At 37.6% G+C, this 20,255-nt stretch overlaps 1 protein-coding gene across 1 annotated transcript in view; it reads left to right on the top strand.

Moving 5' to 3' along the window:
* Window positions 1-20,255, top strand: part of MFSD14B (major facilitator superfamily domain containing 14B) — an 81,792-nt gene that overhangs the window by 51,959 nt on the left and 9,578 nt on the right. The window contains exons 4-7 of the mRNA XM_082656536.1: window positions 9,742-9,869; window positions 11,856-11,970; window positions 17,376-17,594; window positions 19,225-19,338. Coding sequence (XP_082512662.1) covers window positions 9,742-9,869; window positions 11,856-11,970; window positions 17,376-17,594; window positions 19,225-19,338 — 576 coding nt within the window. The remainder of the gene's footprint in view (window positions 1-9,741; window positions 9,870-11,855; window positions 11,971-17,375; window positions 17,595-19,224; window positions 19,339-20,255) is intronic.

Here is a 20,255-nt window from a genome sequence, read left to right as displayed (position 1 = left end):
CACAAGTCTTCCTCATATCAGTTACTGGTCATGCCATTCTTGCTCATGCCAAAATTCCTGGAATCAGTCTTCTTTCTCTTCCATATCCCAAACCCAATCCATCAGCAAGTTCTGTGATTCTACCTTCAAAATAGAACTATAATCAAAACAGTACCTGGTCTCCTTTCAGTAGAGATCATGATAAAATATAAGCCAGTTTGTGGCACTCTTCTTAATCAACCCCACCCACAGCCTGTTTTCTCCTTTGGTGTCATCCCTGTTCTTTCCTCCACTTCCTGCTGACCTTGCGCAGCCACAGCTTCCTCAGCCAGTGCTTGCCTGAGGGCTTTGCAGGTACTGTTTTTTCTGCTTGCTTTTCCCAGATTTTGGCAGGCTTCACTCCTTAACCCCTCAGCTCTTCACCCAGATGTCATTTTTCAGTGAAGCCTTCAATGACTACCATCTTGAATAATGTGTCCAGTTCTCATCACTTCCAATCCCCCTTCTTTGCTTTTTCTTCAAAGCATTATCTTACCTCTGACATGCTGTATATTTTGCTTTATCTTATCTTGTTATTATGTGTTCTCATCCCCCCTCCTCTTTTAGACTGGAAGTTTCTTAAAGACATGAATTTTTGTCCACTTTGCTCATTGCTGTCCCCAGCACCTAGAACAGTTCTTGGCACATGGTAGGCACTAAGTAAATACTATTGAAATAACATTTCTTTCCAGTCTTTTTCTATGCATTTTTATATAGTCAAGATCCAGCTTACTCAGAGACTTTAACTGTGTATCTTTTTTTTCTTGTATCAGCGGTAACTAATTATATCATAGTAATTTCCCCATAACATTAAAACTACATAAAATACAGGCAGCCCCCTCTTGCATGTTCCAATATGCACAAATTTCAGTTACCACAGTTCGGTTATATAACATGAGTCTCCCAATTCAGCACGATGCAGAATTCCGTTACCTGGTGTATTAACTGAGAAGCTGCATGAAATACAAACTGCTGCTAACTCCTCAGTCCACAAAACACTACATAAATAACAGATGCACATCATAACCAGTCACGCATTTCAAAGTGTTGGTGACCAGTCACTGTGCATCTTAGTTCATGCACGTACAGCAAAACATGCCATTGTGTTGCCTCCTTGATCCAGTGAGAAACCCACATGACAGTTTACAAAAATGGATCATTGAAAGAAGGAATTGGCCAACAAGGATGAGAATGCAATAAAGAAATAAATAATGATAATGCTGGAAGTGGGATTCATATAGAACCTCAGAGGAATTACAGAAGAACCAGCTGGTTGGAGAGACTCTAGATGTGTAGCCAAAGGAACTTAGTGAAGATAAATTTATCAGCATAAATGAGGAAAATGGTTGTGATGAAAAGGATAAAGATGTCCCAGAGGAAGTGATGCCAGCAAAAAGCTTGGACTTATATACACTACCAAACGTAAAATAGCTAGCTAGTGGGAAGCAGCCACATAGCACAGGGAGATCAGCTTGGTGCTTTGTGACCACCTGGAGGGGTGGGATAGGGAGGGTGGGAGGGAGGGAGACGCGGGAGGGAAGAGATATGGGGCCATATGTATATGTATAACTGATTCACTTTGTTATAAAGCAGAAGCTAACACACTATTGTAAAGCAATTATACTCCAATAAAGATGTTTAAAAAAATAAAAGAGCTCTCAGAGATGATATTGCATGACACTGAAAGCACAAAGGATAAATGTTGGAAGCTGATCCAAACTTAAAAAGGCGTGTGACAGTTTTCCAAAGCAAAGAAGATACTGTGCATCATACATTATATGCCTTACAAAGAAGACAAGCACTGTTCAAATGACTCTTGATAAGTTTTTTACAAAGAAATAAAACACTTTAATTCTTTACATTACAGTGTACTAAATACATACTATTGATAGTTTTACTATTTTTTTCATTTCACTAAATATGTATAACTGATAGTAAAAGTTTTCAGTGTTCTGACAAAAATTTCTAAATGTCGTAGAATAAATCAGTTTTTCCCATTGATTAAAATCACTTTACATGGTTTCAGCTTGCACATTTTTTTTCAGTCCTGTACTACCATGCAAAGCAAAAACTGCCTGTATTTGAAGTGGTTATACGTATACTATTCTATTGTATGAATATGCTATAATTTATCCATTTCCTTGTATAAGTGGTTTCTAATTTCAAACTACTGAAGATAATTCTGTAACAAATTATTTTTTATTTTTATTTTTTTGCGGTATGCGGGCCTCTCACTGTTGTAGCCTCTCCCGTTGTGGAGCACAGGCTCTGGACACGCAGACTCTGCGGCCATGGCTCACGGGCCCAGCTGCTCCGCGGCATGTGGGATCTTCCCGGACCGGGGCACGAACCCGTGTCCCCTGCATCGGCAGGCGGACTCTCAACCACTGCGCCACCAGGGAAGCCCCTGTAACAAATTTTTTTAAATAAATCTTTACATTTTTTATTGTTTCCCAAAAAATTAGAGTTGTAAAGGTATAACTAGTGAGTAGAAAAGTTTGGGCATTTTAAAAGATCTTGAATATATAGTACCACATTATCTCCTAGAGCAGTTGTGCCATTTCACACATCCATCAACAGTGTATCTGTTTCACCATGCTCTAATACAAGTATTACTTTTCAGATCTTCACTAATCTGATAAGCTTGAAAATGATGTCTCAATGTAATTTTATTTCTTTGATTTCAAGTGAGGTTGGGTATTTTTACATTATTTGCTGGCTACTTTTATGAAGTGCCTTCAAGTTCTTTGTTTATTGTTTATTTTTCTAATGAGGATTGTTCAGTTCTTTATTTTTAAATGATGTACTTCATTTTATGATAATCCCCTCATTTTAATGATTATTAGTTTAAGTACCTGTTCATCTTAACAATTATAAAGGGAAAAACTCACACTTGATCCCTCTTCTCAGATTTTGAAAGTCCTATTCTCCAAACATTTTTCAATAGCAGTTTTTATTTTTATGGAATTGAAACATATGGTAGACATTGTTATGTGACTAGCAATAAGAAGTTTTGTTAGCGTTCTCCAGAGAAATAAGACCAATAGAATATATATAAAGAGGGTTATTTTAAGGAATTGGCTCACATGATTGTGAGGCTGGCAAGTCTGATATATGTACGGCAGGTTGGCAGGCTGGAAACTCAAGCAGGAGTTAATGCTACAGTCCTGAGGCAGAATTCTTTCTTCTACTGGAAACCTCAGATTTTGCTCTTAAGCCCTTCAGCTGATTAAACAAGACTTTCATATTATTGAGGGTAATACCCTTTACTTTAAAGCCAACTGATTGTAGATGTTAGACCACATCTACAAAATACTGTCACAGCAACACCCACACTAGTATTTGATTAAATAACTCGGTACTATAGCCTAGCCAAACTGACACATAAAATTAACCACTAAAGTATTATAGTTTTGGCTACACTTCATTGGAAGTATAACCAGACTGAGATGCTGTGGTTTGACTTAGTAGATGAAGTCTAGGTATTACTGCTGGTTAACATGAGCAGATAGAGTGACTGTAATCATTTTTTCATGAAGACCAGCTGGTCTGATTGCCCAATGTCTACCTTGAAACTTCTTGAAGCTTCCTTCTTTAGCATGTTTTATATTTAATACAAAACTAGATATCTTCATCAGTGTCCCAAACTAAAACTAAGTGGGCCAGATGCCCAGGGTTGATTTACACCTGGATCAATTGATATGAAGAAGATGCCTCTGTAGCATGCAGCTTTAATCTTGTCTAGCTTTGACTTCACAGCAAGGGGTGGGAAAGGCAAAAAAGTAGAAGACCCAGCAGTCCATCCCAGGGCTTGGCCACAGAAGTTCACATGCATTGCTTCTTAGTCTAGACTTGATGGTCAAGTCTGATCAAGGAGATGGCCATGTAGATCTACCAGGACACTCATCCGGGGACATTTAATATGTCAAGAGTTTCTCTAATCCTGGGAATTGCTGCTGAGCTGTCTCATCCTGCTATTTAATGAATTAAATTATGAAGCAGCGCATAGCATAAGCACACAGAGAAACTGTTGGCTGATGTTTCTAAGAATTAAAAATAAAAAACAAGATACCTTTAAAGTCCTCTTATAGCTACTCTTTAGGATTACTAAGTACCGAAGTGCTTTGCGCGCACACACACACACACACACACACACACACACAGTAATTCTTGCTTTCTTAATTTGGACAGGAACTTGTCCTTTTAATATCCTTTTAATTATCTGTAAATAAAATTGTTAAAACAACCTACTTGAGAGAGATGACTTCATAAATTTTAAATAGTTTTTTATAACAAGCTGCTAATTTATCCATTTATTAAAACATGTTTAAGAGAATTCACAAGTAGATAAGTCTAGTACTTTATATGCTTCAGGATAGAGCCACTAAAATGTCAGTAAAAAAAAAAAGTGTAATAATTGGTTTGAATTATGGGCTTATGGGTTAGTCTCAGGTCCTAGAGCCACCTCACACCTGAGCTGAATCCCTCTTCTACTGCTTATGAGCCGTGAGCCTTAGGCTACTTACCCTAATAGTACCCATCTCAGAAGGTAAGACATTTGTGTGAAAGGCATAGAACAGTTTGGCATATAGGAATGCTAGCTGTTATTCTTTCTTGTAATCAATTTGAAGTAATGGCCCTACTACTTCTAAGATTAAGGGAAAGCCTGTGACAGTCTGTTTCTTTATATTTTAATTAAATTTAATTGCACTTTCATATGCTTTTCTTTCTGCTTTCAGTGGATCTTCCCTACATCCATCCCCTTTTCTCCCCTTATCAAAAGAAAACACTCCAGCCCTCTTGCCCATATTGTTCTTTCCTTGAAGTCTCAGGATTACCAGCTGTTCTTAGACCTTCATGCTTCACAAATTCCCTTTCCCGGACTTCAGTTGAACTAAAGTCATTTTGTGGATCATATTTCTCATTTGCCCTGTTAAACTGATTGTTATGCACCCTGGGAAGGGAAGCTGTGTACTGTACAGGGTCTTACTGGGTCCTAGGTCTGAAAGGTGACCCCTGTTTTAGTACAGTTATTTTATGTGAAAGGATTTGCATTTGTCAGTTATGTAAATAAAAACCACAATTCCATTAGTGTGAAATTTTCTCTTTGATGTCCTTTTAAGAAGTGAAAGAAATGAAAGTCATTATTAGTAAAATACTGCATGAAAAATCAAAGTGAATGAATATAATTTTGGGATAAACTATGTCTATATGTTGCAGGTTCCTTGCGGCTTATAAAGGATACTTATAAAAGGATACTTGTTATAAGATGCGAACTTTTTCATGGAAAAATGAAAATTTTCAGAAGTAGTTAAATAACTGTACTTTATTCTTCATTGGTGGTACCATTGCCCCCTCAAACTCAGTTGTAAAGTTAATTAAAATATTTGAAGGAAAAAAAATTTTAGTTTTAAAACTTGTTAAGGGTTTTGACCTAATTATTTTAGTCAAATGTTTGCCAACTGCATATGTTAAGGAAAACTTACGCTTAAAACTTTTATGATGGCTATATAAAGTATAAAATTCATGTACTTTTGCTTCAGATGAGTTGTATTTGCTATTCTTTGTATGCTCTAAAAAGTTTATTGGATAATTGTATTTAATTGAACAATAAGCTTTAATTGCTGTTTTGTCAAATTAGAGCCTGTAAGGCCATGTCAGAATTACTGGCCAATTAATTATGCCACCTTAAAAACCTGTTGGACTGGGAAGCTAATTTACAAAAGTGACGTATTAACTGTTGGTTAATTTTGCCATCCACACCTAGGCTCCTACACACCATGTTTTATCCAGTATTCGTTGGGCCACGATAGCATGGCTTAGTACATTCAGTCCTCATTTTTCCCGGATTTCATATTTGCGGATCTGCCTACTCGCTAAATTTATTTGTAACCCCCAAATCAATACGGTGCTTCCATGTTCATTTATGTATGGCATAAGGAGGGAATTTGAGTTGCCCAACTGCGAGTTTCCAGCTGAGGTTGAACAAGGGGACATTCTCTCTTCTTGTTTCAGGTCTCATACTATAAACATGTTCTTTTTGCAGTCCATGTAATGCCATATATTTTGCATTTTTGTTCCTTTTGTTGACAATTTCTCTGTTTAAAATGGCCCCAAGTGTAGTGCCAAAGTGTTGTCAAGTATTTCTAAATGCAGGAGGGCCTTGATGTACCTTATGGAGAAAATACTGTGTTAGATAAGCCTCATTCAGACATGAGTCATAGGGCTGTCAGCTGAAACTTCATTGTTAATAAATCAACAATATACATATTAAATAAGGCATCTTTAAACAGAAACACACATTAATCAATGTTAGGTATTGATCAGTTAATGAAACTATGTGACCAGAGGCTTGCAAGAACCCAACCTTGTGTTTCCTCTATCAACAATGGTTCCATGTTCTCTGATTCTGTGAATAATGAGAATCAACTGTATTTGTGTTAAAGGCTAGGGCCTTGATGTCAGTCTCGTTTTAATTTTTAAACATTTTGTTCTCATTTGCAAATTATGCTCTGCATCTTTAGGACTGATGAAGTACTTGCCTAATCAAGGTACAGATATCCTTCTTAATCTACTGTTGTAATAATGTGGTCTGATAGGATCTAGGGCTAGATTGGGTAGTGAAGAAATAACTCTGGGACAGAAAAAAGTCTTTGATTTTTAAGAAATACAAGTTTTCCAAAGAGGCAAGTATTTATTAGATTGAATTTTAGCATCTTAATAAAAATGTAGGTTCTCCCAGAGGGTATTTTCAACATCTGTTGTCACTGAGAATTTTATTTAAATAATAATTATTTAATGAATAGATTAAATTACAACTTAAATCCAGAATCTAGATAGCAGTATCTTTTATCTGTAAAAACTACATTATTTTAAATAAAACTTCAGTGCTTGGCCTTCTCATATCCTTTGTTTTAATGGCATGCATTCTATAGCTTAAAGCATTGTATGAAATCTAAAATCAGAACTGTCCAAAAAGTTTTCCAGGGTTCTTTGTGTTTAGAGTTTTTATTACTGTTTTTGTGGTGGTTGTTACTTCAACTGCCTTGTCCTCTTAAATTTCTTTACGTATTTTTCTTGACCAGTTCTATACTGAACTGGTATTTGATATGCCAAGAACTCAGGCATTTGATATTTTTAAATTTTATTTATTTATTTATTTATTTATTTATTTATTTATTTATTTATTTATTTATTTATTTATGGCTGTGTTAGGTCTTCGTTTCTGTGCGAGGGCTTTCTCTAGTTGCGGCAAATGGGAGCCACTCTTCATCGCAGTGCACGGGCCTCTCACTCTCGTGGCCTCTCTTGTTGCGGAACGCAGGCTCCAGACGCGCAGGCTCAGTAATTTTGGCTCACGGGCCTAGTTGCTCCGCGGCATGTGGGATCTTCCCAGACCAGGGCTCGAACCCGTGTCCCCTGCATTGGCAGGCAGATTCTCAACCACTGCGCCACCAGGGAAGCCCTGATATTTTTAGAGAATTTTAAAGCAACGTAAAAGATTTTCGTTTCTAAAATTTATGAAACTGATAGTTGCAAGTCGTGAATTTAAGCCCTGCTTCTGCAGTCGTTTAGCTCTTAGTTAAAAAGGAGATCATTTAACTGTCTTGATGCAAGAAGAGACCAAATGCCCTGGAAATCCACTGTGGCTTATAAATTACAAGGTTTGATGCCTGGGTAGGGTTAATATTTTATTTCAGAGGAGCCAAAATGCTTTTCTCCTCAACTTGCCTGCCCTCCATTGAGTCTTCTCTCACCTCCCCTTACATCAGTTTACTGGTGACTGATAAGGGATTAGAATCCTATTCTTCTTCTCAGCCATGTGACCTTGGAAACTACTGTGAGTTGATTTGCTCTTAAAAGTTCTATTCAGTTTACCAAACCTCTTTGAAAGCCCTTATTACCAGACCCTGTGATAGGCATCAAGCCTACAGAGAAGGAAAGAAACCATTCCTCTGACCTTAATCTCAATTTCTAATCCAATAGAGAAGATAGACAAATAACAAGTAATTGTAATAGAGTGTTACAGTTATAATAGAAGCAATATGTACCAGGTTGGGGGGGAGGGTTGTTTGTTTTGCACCCCTCAAAAACCAGTGTGATTAATTCTGTTTGAGTAGCTAAGAAAATAGAGGAAGAGGTGCTTCTTGCTCGGAGTTGAGAAGAATGACTAGTAGTTTACCAGGTCCAAGTGTGGGACGCATACAGGCACAACAAGGGCCTTTGCAATGCCTTTTGGCACAAAGGAACACAATGTTGTATATGTTCAGAAAACTAAGAAGTATTGTATATAGACAAAACATAGAGGATGTGTGTTAGGTGATAGATGTTGGAGTGTTCTACCTGTATGCTATGCTGAGGAATTTTTTTAATGTATTATGAAATTCAAATACACAAAAGGAGAGAATAATGTAATAAACGGCCATGTACTTATCACCTAGTTTCTATTTGTAGTATTTAAAAGCAAAGTTCAGACACTCATTATTTCACCTATTAAATACCTGCTAAAGAATTTCAACTCTGCACAGTGGAGAGTTTTAAACAAAGGATCAAAGAACGGAAGTCTGCAGCTCATCAAGGTTCTCTTGGGGGTATGTGGAGGACAGATTGGAGGGAACTAGGACCAGGGGCGGGAAGTAGTTAGAAAGCAGTTTTATTTAAATCCAGGCAAGAAATGCTGAACAGTGTCACACAGCAGGGGATGGATAAAGAGAAATCATTACAAGAGAATGGTCTGAAAAACCGCCTTGGGGAGTGGAGGGATGATGGGAAAGCTTTGGACAGCTTCTTAGCAAAGATAGGAAGTGTGGGTGTTTGGTCAGGTTTATAGGGAACAGTGTGCATGTTAAATGTCGAAATAGGGAAGTCCATTTGGCTATAGGCACAGAGCTCAGAAGAGATATTGCAAAGCTGTTCATAATGTAGGTGGTGGTGGCCATGTGTGCAGACAGAGCATGTAAAGGGAGGATGATAGCACCAACAGGGTCTGAGAGGCAAGCCTGTGGCCACCTCAAAGGGCCCTGATTTCAAAAAGGAAATAGATACGGAAGTGGCCAGCCAGCAGAGTGACTGGCAAATTGTGAGGAAGTGGTAAATGTGAGTTTCTTCCTTTGCTTATGTGTGGTGTTCTTGCTTCCCCTTAGCCTCAACTCTTTTTTCAAATCTTATGCAACTTGCATTATCTCTGTCCTAAGTTCACCAGGCAAATGGAACTTTAAATTTGATGCCAAGAAAATTTGCTTTTCTTATGGACATTTAGTATATGCATACTTATCCTGCTATCCCTATTAGTTTATCCCTTTGAGAGCAGAAGGTGTGTATTCATTTGAGTGTCTTCACTTCGGTTAATTCAGAGCTTTGCACATGATAGATATGGTATACATATTTATTAAAATGAATTAAGTGTCTGGCTTCTTTCCATACACTTGGTGTGTGTTCACGTTATGGGCCAACTGTGGGTGTATATATTTTACATCACCTCTCTTTTCCAGTTTCTCCCAGAAAACGAGCTCTTATCCCTTTCTTCCCTCTCAAACAGCACGCTTAAAAATTTTGTTAGTTTTTTTTTTTTAATGACAGGTTATATTTAATGTTTCAAATTACTCTGTTTTGGAGCCACTGAAATGAATTGGAGCATTTAGAAATACATTTAGAAAATAAGAATTACAAGTAGTTGGGGGATCACATTATAAATCTGACCTTTGCTTCTGCTTTCTTCTCCAGGGCCTGCTCTCTTTTCTGAGCGCCCCACTCATAGGTGCGCTGTCTGATGTGTGGGGAAGGAAGCCCTTTCTCCTCGGCACCGTCTTCTTCACCTGCTTCCCAATTCCACTGATGAGGATTAGTCCATGGTGAGTGGCTAGGTCCTCCATCATGACTGTCTGTTTTGGGTCACATGTGGACAGTACACCTGCAGTGTGCTTTTTAACCTTTGCAAAACAGTTGTACCTGTGTTTTCATTTGAACTCTTCGGTAATACTGAAAGCTAGTAGGCAGTTGCCATCATGCCCACCTAAGTTCTTCACTTAGGTGAAGAAATAGAAAGAAAAGATGTCTCTAAGGGCAGCTATTGTTGCCATGAGGTAAGTTACAAGATTGGGTCCTGGGAGGGGGCAGACAATCCCTGTACTCACTCAATTGTGGCTCATTTGACTTTGAAAATATGTTGTTTTTGTCAACTCATTGCTCTAGGGCACTGACATGAACATAGTTTATATCAAAAGGCAGGAGTCACTTTTGTGTGTACTGTATTAAGACCAATAACCTATTCTAAATCATAATGTGAATTTTAATTTGATCTCATTTTTTCATGATAAATAAGGAGAGAATAGTTAGCATGTAACCAAGGCTATTTAGTTAATAAAAATGGGTTGGAATTTGCACCTGAGCAGTAACTTAGTTTTTCTGGAGTACAGAGGATGGTATTTTGGCCAAAATTCCTGTTGCTGAGATGCTATTCCTATGTGAAGAACATACTTTAGAATGGAGGGTTTTTGTGTTTCAGTTTTTTGGGTTTTTTTTTTAAATTCAATTAATAGTTTTGGAGGGGGGTGCTCATGTGAAAATACTCTCATTTGATAGAAATTTTAGGTCAACATTTGTCATGTTCCAAATGTGTTGGCTATCTATAATGAATCATTTTATTTCCTACCAGATAAATTTTTATAAAATACTTTTTGGTATTGAGTCTTTCTGTCCAAGAACAAGTCATGCTTTTCTGATGAATTAGGGTTTTTTTTTAATGTCCTCTCAATACCTTAAAATTATTTCCTTCAGATCTTTAAATGATTTTACCTCTTCTCTTCCAGTTTTTGTTGTTGTTTTTTTTTTTGTTTTTTTTTTTTGCGGTATGCGGGCCTCTCACTGCTTTGGCCCCTCCCACCGTGGAGCACAGGCCCTGGACGCGCAGCCCCAGCGGCCACAGCTCATGGGCCCAGCTGCTCCACAGCATGTGGGATCCTCCCGGACCGGGGCACGAACCCGTGTCCCCTGCATCGGCAGGCAGACTCTCAACCACTGCGCCACCAGGGAAGCCCTCTTCCAGTTTTCATGCTGCTGCTTCTGCTACTTGTGTAGACTAATGAATAATGTTAAATAAAAGTAATGATTATGGACCTATCTAGGACCTATCTACCTCATATATATGAAGGAAATATAATGTTTCATCATTGAGTATTAAAATGCCTTTTGGGTTTAAAAATACTTGTTCCTATTTTATTTAGAGATTTTCTTTTTTAAAATCAAGGTTGAATGTCAAATTTTATTTGATGCCTTTTGCATCAGTTGAGATCATTTGAATTTTCTTCTTAGATCTACCAGCATGATGAAGCATATTAATAGATTTCTAATATTGAAACATCCTTACCTCCTAGGATTAAACCCTACTTTTCTGTGAGATTCTGTTTGCTAATATTTTAACTAGATTTTTTAAGCATCTATGCATATGATAGAAATTTTTTGTCTTAATTACATTAATTTTTAAAATGCTTCCTGCTTTTGTGTATATGTATTATTCTTAGCTAAAGCTAGGAAGTTTAGAAAGTTTTAATTTCTGTTCTGGCTACCTTTAAAAGTATAACTTTACTGCATACCCTTACTCTTTCATTTTTTTAAACTGCATTTACTGAAACCCCTTGAACAATGACAAAATTAGTATGTTTCTCCTTCCTCTCCATCTTGATTATAATTTTATTAGTTGTCCTCTATATCTTTAAATATACATGTATTTTTTAAATTTATTTGTTGGTTTATAGTCTTTACATGGTATCTTTGGCTTTGGTTATAAAAGTGTGTATACACTACCTCTCTCATGGGTGTTTAAAATAATCTTTTTATAGGTGGTATTTTGCAATGATTTCCATGTCTGGAGTCTTCTCAGTCACGTTCTCTGTGATATTTGCCTATGTAGCTGATGTTACTCAGGAGCATGAGCGAAGTACTGCTTATGGATGGGTAAGATAATAGATTGTTTTTTAATCAGAGAAATAATGAACATTCTACTAAAAATTCACTGGAAAGTGAGATTTTATTAAAATAGTGTTAAATATTGACTTATGTAAAAGAAAATCCAAAGCAATTGAAATGAAAAAGGAGACTTATGAGAAGTTAAAAATAGCAAGATAGAAATTGCTAGTAATTTATTTTCTGGTTTTAGTGTTGTAAGATTGGCAGGATGTGTTGAGTTGTCAGTTGCAAAGTTTTTCTAAAGTTGGTTTGATTTGTTTCTTGTTAGCTAATCTCTTGAGGAAACATAACAGTAAACAAGTGCTACGATCATAGGTCTCTGTGTACCTAATAAGAATTGGAGAGGTGATAAAACCTCAGCCATGTTAATCCATTGTTACTGTATTGCTAGTTGTGTGACTCGGGCACTTATTTGGGACATGGTACTACAGAAAAAGGACTACATTCATTCAGCAAATAATTGCTGAGTGTAAAACAAAAGTTATAGGAGAACTTTTTTGGGTAATTGACAATCATTTCTAATTTTCTTAGGCAAGGTAATGGCACTGTGGTTACATAGGGGAAGAAAGACCTGTAGAAGATGGCAGGCTGAAGCCATTTAGGTCAGAGTGTCACAACTCTGAAAATTACTTAAGTGGTTCAAGGGGAAAAGATGACAGGCGAGCATTTGTGGGTATGTGTTCAGTGTGTGAACCTCTTGGGGTAATTGGGTGTGGACAGGAAAAATTTTCCCTTCTTCCCTTTTAGGTTCTTTGGCCAGCATAATAATTAAATTGACGTAAGACAGATTAACAGGAGAAAAACAAATTTAATTTCATTTGTATGGGAGTCCCACAAAGATGTGAGATACTCAAGGAAAGTCAGGCAATTGAGGCTTATATACCATCCTGAGCTAAGGAGAAAGAGGGTAGGGGTCTGGGGCTTCAAAGGGAAGGAAGACAATTCACAGGAAGATGAGAGCAAATATCTGGTAAACAAATGTTTGCCATTCCATGCAGATAAGTCTGATATAAAAAGTTATCTTTACTATTTGCTCTCTTCCTGGCATAGGCCTCCTGTCTAAATTCTTTTAGGCTGTTAAGGGAAAGGTAAAAAGCTTTTCCTGAGTCTCCTGGGTCTTAATTGCCTTCAGCTAAAAACAATCTACATGCCAAAGTGGCACATTTTGGGGTGGCTTATTCTGCTCCCCTTCAGTGTGCAGTGTGCACTTCTCTCCACTTTCCTGTGTTTGAAATGTTTATAGTAAGAAGATGGAAGAAGAAAGATGATCTGGCTGGGTTGTTGAATGTTTGGAGGGGGATTGAATGCCAGAAACTCAGGTGACTTCTCTCCTGAGTCTTACTTTTTCTTTTAAATCCCACTTCCTAGAAGACAGTAAGTAGTCATTCAGTGTTGACTGAATGAATAATTGTATGGATCAATGATGGACATATAAGTCAGTCACTGCTGTTCCACAGAACACAACAGCAATTTTTACTTTGTTGACTTTAGACATCAGTAGTTTAAAAACTTCTCCTTCGACCCCACTTACCCTGTAGCTATTACTTGCTCTCTCCTTTCCTTCTTCCCTCCTTCCCTGAACGTTTCTCATGTCATGTCCTAAAACAGGGGCATCTCCAGAGTACTGCGGAGGAGGATAGAGGGAGAAGCAGATAGGAAGGCTTCAAAGAAGGCAGGGTGTTCAAGGTGGGCTCTCAGGGTCGGTCAGCAGATTTGAGGGGTGCCAGAAGCCTCATTTATCACACTTGTGCAGCTTTTCTCAACATCACAGAAAACACTCATTTCCCTCCAATTTTGTTCGATTTTTGTTCCTTGCTTCCACCAGAAAAACCCCTCATGAAGCTGTTGTGCTAAGCAGTCGTACTTAGGAAAGATTTCAGAGAGAGAGAGAGTTCTGGAACCAAAGTGATCATGACTTAGTTCCCCTGTCTCCAGCTCAGTTCTTCATCTGTAAAATGGCAATTATAATAATGGCTGTTCGTAGGTATGTTGAGAGAAGTTAGTGAGAGGAGCGCCCTACTGAAGTGTGCCCTCAGCCAGCATGTAAGGCTTCCTGGACTTGGTCACAGGACCCAGGATTTGGCCAGTGGCTAACCTTTACATTTACCTCTACATGTCAGATGTTGAGATGACAAACCTGAAAAAAGTAAAAGAAAAAAAGCTTGCAGGCTACCTTACAGATATAGGAGGATTTATTGCCAGTTAATTATAGGATTGTCAATCAAGTCTAGCTGAAATTCTAAGAAGCATTTTGAGATCTGTTAAAGAATATATATGTATATCTTCCTTACTGAAACTCCTCCAGTAAACAAAGAAAAGTGGTAATTTCTTTCAATGGCTGCAATAATGAATTTAAGTTAATGCTCATTGAGAGACTGTTGTGGTGAAGTCATCCTTTAGATTTATTCACTCGTGTCGTATTGAGTGTTAAAGAGGGATTTTAGATAAATACACAAACTAAGCAAGTAGGCTGCTTTAAGTTTTAAGAAAGATGCAACATTTTACATAGAATTTCATGGGGCCATAGATTCTCAGAAACTCATTCAACAAATATTTATTGAGCAATGTAACTAATCAAATAAAACAATTAGGAAACCACTGCTGCTCCCTGTCCCCTTCTGATATTTGAAATTTGGTGACTAACCTTTTTATTTTCATTTCCATATTCCACATGATTAAATTGGCTCTCAGAGTATTCATTATTAAATATTTTAATAACAGATTTTTTCCCACTAAATTCCTGTTGTTTCTCACTATTACTACATGTATATAATAATTATGTTTTACTTTTTGCATACTTGAAGAAATTAAACTGATCTTTAAGTGTTATACCTGCTTCAGTGGACCGCTAAGGGAATGGAGGGAGGAAGATTAGGGTATTATAGGTGGGCATTAGTAGACAGAGAGATGGGAGGAGGAAATCCTGAGCACTGTAGGACCTAAACAAATTGGGCTGTGTTAGGAGGAGGGGATAGGCCTGCCCCTCTGTGTCTGAGAGAATTTGCCTTGCGGTACCATCTAAGTCAAGTTATGAAGCTTTCAAGTCTTCAGATACATAGACTTGTAAATAATAATGCTCATGTCTTTTTCGTGGTTTGCAAGACTTAAAGATTCTCATTAAGATTTCTGCCTTTGGTAATTTCTCCATGGCAGTGTACAAATGTTTGAATTATGGAAATACCAGAAAATAGAGCACTTCTCCCTTAGAGCAGTGTTGCAGGATACATCACATGGATGGGAAAGATGAATTTAAAAGTTTACCATGGTTTGGAGTGCATCATTTATTGATAATGAGCATTAATCTCATAATCAATCATTATTTATCCCTCTTGTTTATATCTGAAGTAGTTACTGTATCCCCTTCAAATTTGTGGGGGAGCTTAGTAAAGAAGGCAGTCATTTTCTATTCAAAACTGATGTATCGTGTATTCTTATATATTAAATTATTGTTATATAGATAATAATTTAATTCCATTGTTCTTTTTTTTTTGCGGTATGTGGGCCTCTCACTGTTGTGGTCTCTCCCGTTGCGGAGCACAGGCTCCGGACGCGCAGGCTCAATGGCCATGGCTCATGGGCCCAGCCGCTCCGCGGCATGTGGGATCCTCCCGGACCGGGGCACGAACCCGTGTCCCCTGCATCGGCAGGTGGACTCTCAACCACTGCACCACAAGGGAAGCCCAATTCCATTGTTCTTAATGACCAAATCTTGAGTTATTGAACAGTCTTTATCTTAGAAAATGTCCAATTGGCTAGAATAGAATTATGATAGTAGAATTAGAAATGTCTTTGACAAATAACGAAATAAATGATTGAGTGTTTTCTTCTGTATACTCCATGATCTTTAGATTCTTTACACTTGGAATGCTGTGGAATTATAGAAGCACTTTTAGCTGAAATTTAGGTCTAAGTCTGTGCATTTTAGTGAGAAAGATTAATTTGAGAAATTGGAAAATGGCTTCCAGTTCTTGCTCATCTATGTGAACTTAAGACATATATTGTTTCTTTATTTGTATATTGAGTTGTAGAATATCTTCTCAATTTACATACAGTAATTTGATAAGGATTAAGTAGTGGAAAACTGTTATGAATAAATGAATGAATGACCCATTTTGTGCAGGTATGATGTTGTTAGTATTAGCACCTGAGGACCCTGCAGCAGTGCTTCCGTAGCACGTGAGGATGCTGCAGGAGTGCTCCCATAGCTGTTTGCATGTCATTGCAATTTATAATATAAAGTTACATGATTGCCTTGATCTTCTTAAATAAAATGAAAAACCCTGAAGGGCAGGAGCTCTGTCTTCTTATTTATCTGGCACATAGTAGATGCTCAATAAATATTGAACCAGGGAATTCCTGTTCCCCAAATTAGAATTCTCTATACTCCCTTTTTTTCTCCAGAAATTTTTTTACTTTTGGCTTTTATAATATTTTTAGTATAATACTAATTTCCAATACGTTGTATTATCACATTCAGTTGGGGGGTGATGGATGAAGAAAAAATGTTATTGGCTACCCAGGAGTCATAATTTCAATCATAGATAATGATTTCTGTAGTTTCTGTTAAAATCCATTAGAAGTTTAAATAACCAACTTATTATAAATGTGCTTTTGACACTCAGTCTGGTTATAATTTGGAGACTACCCATTTAAGCTTCTGAACATTCAGATTACATTTCAGAATAAAGGGAGCTTTCTACGTGCTTGTAGGAAAGCAGTGTGAAGAAGCTTCACATGGATTCAAGTTGCAAGGGTGATCAGTTGAGTCAGTGGTCTCTGGTATTAGGTGGAGGTTGGGGATGACAGCATGACAAAAGTCCCTAGCCTGGGGATTTCTCCATTTAAAAAGCTTTGACATCTCCCTCAACAAATCTTTTCGGATTTTTTGTTGTTGTTATAGCTTTTTCTAAGATTACCAGAGATTTTTCCCCCTCTCAGTGCTAATGAAATGGTGAAACAGTACATGTTTTTGGAAGATGAAATCAAGCCTAGTCTCTGAGTAATTTGTAGATTTTATCATCAACCCTGCAGAAATTTTTTTCATACCTTTCTCTCTACATCCCCATTCCCCAAATAAAGAAGATTAAAACATGTATATTTTATTTATGGGGAAGGTTTTACAATTTTTATTTCTAACAAATCATTATTTTGTATTCTTGTAGCTTTCTAGAATAACTCCAATTAGTTAATAGCTTATGAACAAGTCCTTAAAACAAAATTACTTTCATTCTTTTTCATTCTTAAAAGTTGTGTGCAGCACAATCCTTTTGTCTTTTTAAAGCCAGGGATGGATGACTTTAGGTATGTACCTGTGGGAACCTGGATGAGAACAGGAATATAGCTGTGCACCTGCAGCAGATGGGACCCTGGGTGAGAGTGTGCTTTTTCCATAGGTCTCAGCCACATTTGCAGCCAGTCTGGTCAGCAGCCCAGCCATTGGAGCATACCTGTCCGCCAGTTATGGAGACAGCCTTGTTGTGCTGGTGGCCACAGTGGTGGCTCTTCTGGACATCTGCTTCATCTTATTGGCTGTTCCAGAATCTTTGCCAGAGAAAATGAGACCTCTTTCCTGGGGAGCTCAGATTTCTTGGAAACAAGCAGACCCTTTTGCGGTAAATAAAAACATGAAAACATTTACTTTCCTAAATATCTTTCTAAGCCATGCAAATAAAAGAACATTCCTGCAGCCTCAAGCATCCTAGCAGTTGTTGATCTATTTTTTTTTTTCCAGTAAAAATAGAAAAAATGTATTTGCAAGTAAGGGAATGAGGTAGACTGTATACCAAGGAATATATAGAATTGCTACTTCTTAAGTCAAACGTGGTTATCCTGTGGGAAGAGACAAGAAATGTCCAGTTTATCCCTGATGAAGACTTGGGAAGGAAGGTTTTTTTCTTTTTGCATAGTTGTTTTCATCCTTCTTTTAACAAAATAAATGAAAGTGGCCATTTGAAGAGGTTGTTTCGATTCACTTAAATTCAAAAAGGTTAAATACATTTGGACCGACTAAAGTAGTTATTATCTAAGTTGTTAACATACACCCACGTTGAACAGAGGCTTTGAACTTGTCTTTTGCAGATTGAGTAGAGTCTTTGTTTTCTCTTTTGTCATGGGGGAATCCCATTAACAACTAGAAAAAGTACTGAGAAGAAGAATCTTCTCTCCCCACCTTCTCTGGTTTGAAATTGTTCTTGAAGAAAATATGTGCGGAAAAATATAACCAGAGATTTGATATTTGCATTTTTCCCTTAAGTTTACCTTTTAGGAAAAATACATATAAAAAAACTAACTCATGAGAAATTCTTTTCTAAAAAGCTCCCTCATTATATGACCTGGGGACCCTGCTCATTCTGTTTGTGCTGTAATGTCAGATATCAAGAAGTAGGTGTGGAGAAAAGGAAACCAGGAGTGGAGCCAGTCAGACCTCCCACCTTGTCAAGCTACACAGAGAAATTCCTCTGTGAAGTGGAACTATTGTGGCTTACTTTTCAGGGCTGTTACGAGGATTGCAGTGAATGTATATAAATTAACCAGTCTAGTGTCTGGTATATAGCAGGGTCCCAATAGACATTAGCTACTTTTGCTTTTAATTATGTGAAGGTTACAGTTATGATCACCTAGAATGCACTGCAGAATTCTACACTCTGTAGACAACTTTTGGTGCACCTTTTGGTCTACTCAAACATCCTGTGTAGAGAGGAGTATAGGATTTTGGACAAGGTTGTAACATTCAAAAAGTTGTTACTGGTCAGAGAATCTTGTCGTCACTGACCCCATGGCTGGAGCATACTTTTTTGTCTACCAATTTTAAAGGCAAATTTAATGCTAACATTTAAAAAAATAGAGTAAATTTATGTGTAATGAAAACACTGTACTGTTTATGGCTTTAAAGGAGTTGTATTATGAATGAAAGAGAGAGAGGAGATTTTCTTAAAAGGTTCTGGAGCAATGTTTTTTCAGGGTCTGTTCATAGGACGTTCAGGGTCTGTTTCAGGATGTGAACCAGTATTGTTAACAAAGAGAGAAAGCTGTAATATTTGAAACATACCTCTGAAATTAGGACTTGTAACCTCCTTAAAGAGATGGTGATAGATTTAATGTTAAGGCTCAATTCCTTTTATAATCCATTCATCTTTTGTTATCCACCTTAATAGATCAAAACAGTGCAGCCAATATCCCAGAATATCAGTGACATCAGTATCTATTTGCTTTTAATATGTTTCTGTTTCTGCTTATTCCTAGTCACTGAAGAAAGTTGGAAAAGATTCTACTGTCTTACTAATCTGCATCACCGTTTTTCTTTCATACCTTCCTGAGGCTGGACAGTATTCAAGTTTTTTCCTCTATCTCAGGCAGGTGAGTAGTGAGTGCCTAGTAGCTTTTGAACATGAGGAAAACCAGAGATTGGGATCTGGCTAGAGGTGTTTTGTGGGAAAACACTGTAGAGAAAAAAAATGTGTTAACTTGCTTCTAGTTATAAATGTAGGTGCTGACATATAATTAGTAGTCAGGAGACCTTTAGTGCAATAATTTTAAAAACACAATAAAATGTTTACTGTGGAAAAAATTTCTTTGAGAGTTATACAGAAAGAGAATTAGTAGAAACAGAATTTATTAAATCTTTAATAATACCCATTAAATTTCACAGAGAGGTAAAGTTTATTTCAGAAGTGCCCTGACCCCTGGGTCTGATCACAGCCAGCTTGCTTAGCCATCTGTAGTAGGCCATAGCTCAACACCACTGTAGACTTCAAGGTGGCTCACAAACAATAACCAAAATAATCTTTTCTCCCTTCTGATTTTTCTCTTTAAAAATTTACACTTTGGGCTTCCCTGGTGGCGCAGTGGTTGAGAGTCCGCCTGCCGATGCAGGGTACGCGGGTTCGTGCCCCGGTCTGGGAAGATCCCACATGCCGCGGAGCAGCTGGGCCCGTGAGCCATGGCCGCTGAGCCTGCGTGTTCGGAGCCTGTGCTCCACAACGGGACAGGCCACAACAGTGAGAGGCCCGCGTACCGCACACAAAAAAATTACACTTTGTCCTCCCCAAAAGGCAATTGACTTACAGCAATTAAAAAAAAAAGTTCCCTTTTCCAACTGTTGTTTTAGGTCTCTGGGATTGCTAAGACCTGAGTTGCCTTCCATTGCAATCCTGTCTTGGTCTTTTACTGATTTCACTAGAAGTCCTCCTGCTAATGGTTTACTTCACTTTGTCAGAGCAAGCCTCCTCCTAAGATAAATTCCTCTATTTTTAGAGATATTTTTAAATAAAATT

Source organism: Grampus griseus (assembly GCF_964374135.1).
Source record: "Grampus griseus genome assembly, chromosome: 6".
NCBI lineage: Eukaryota > Metazoa > Chordata > Mammalia > Artiodactyla > Delphinidae > Grampus > Grampus griseus.
This window is presented reverse-complemented; position numbering and strand designations above follow the sequence as displayed.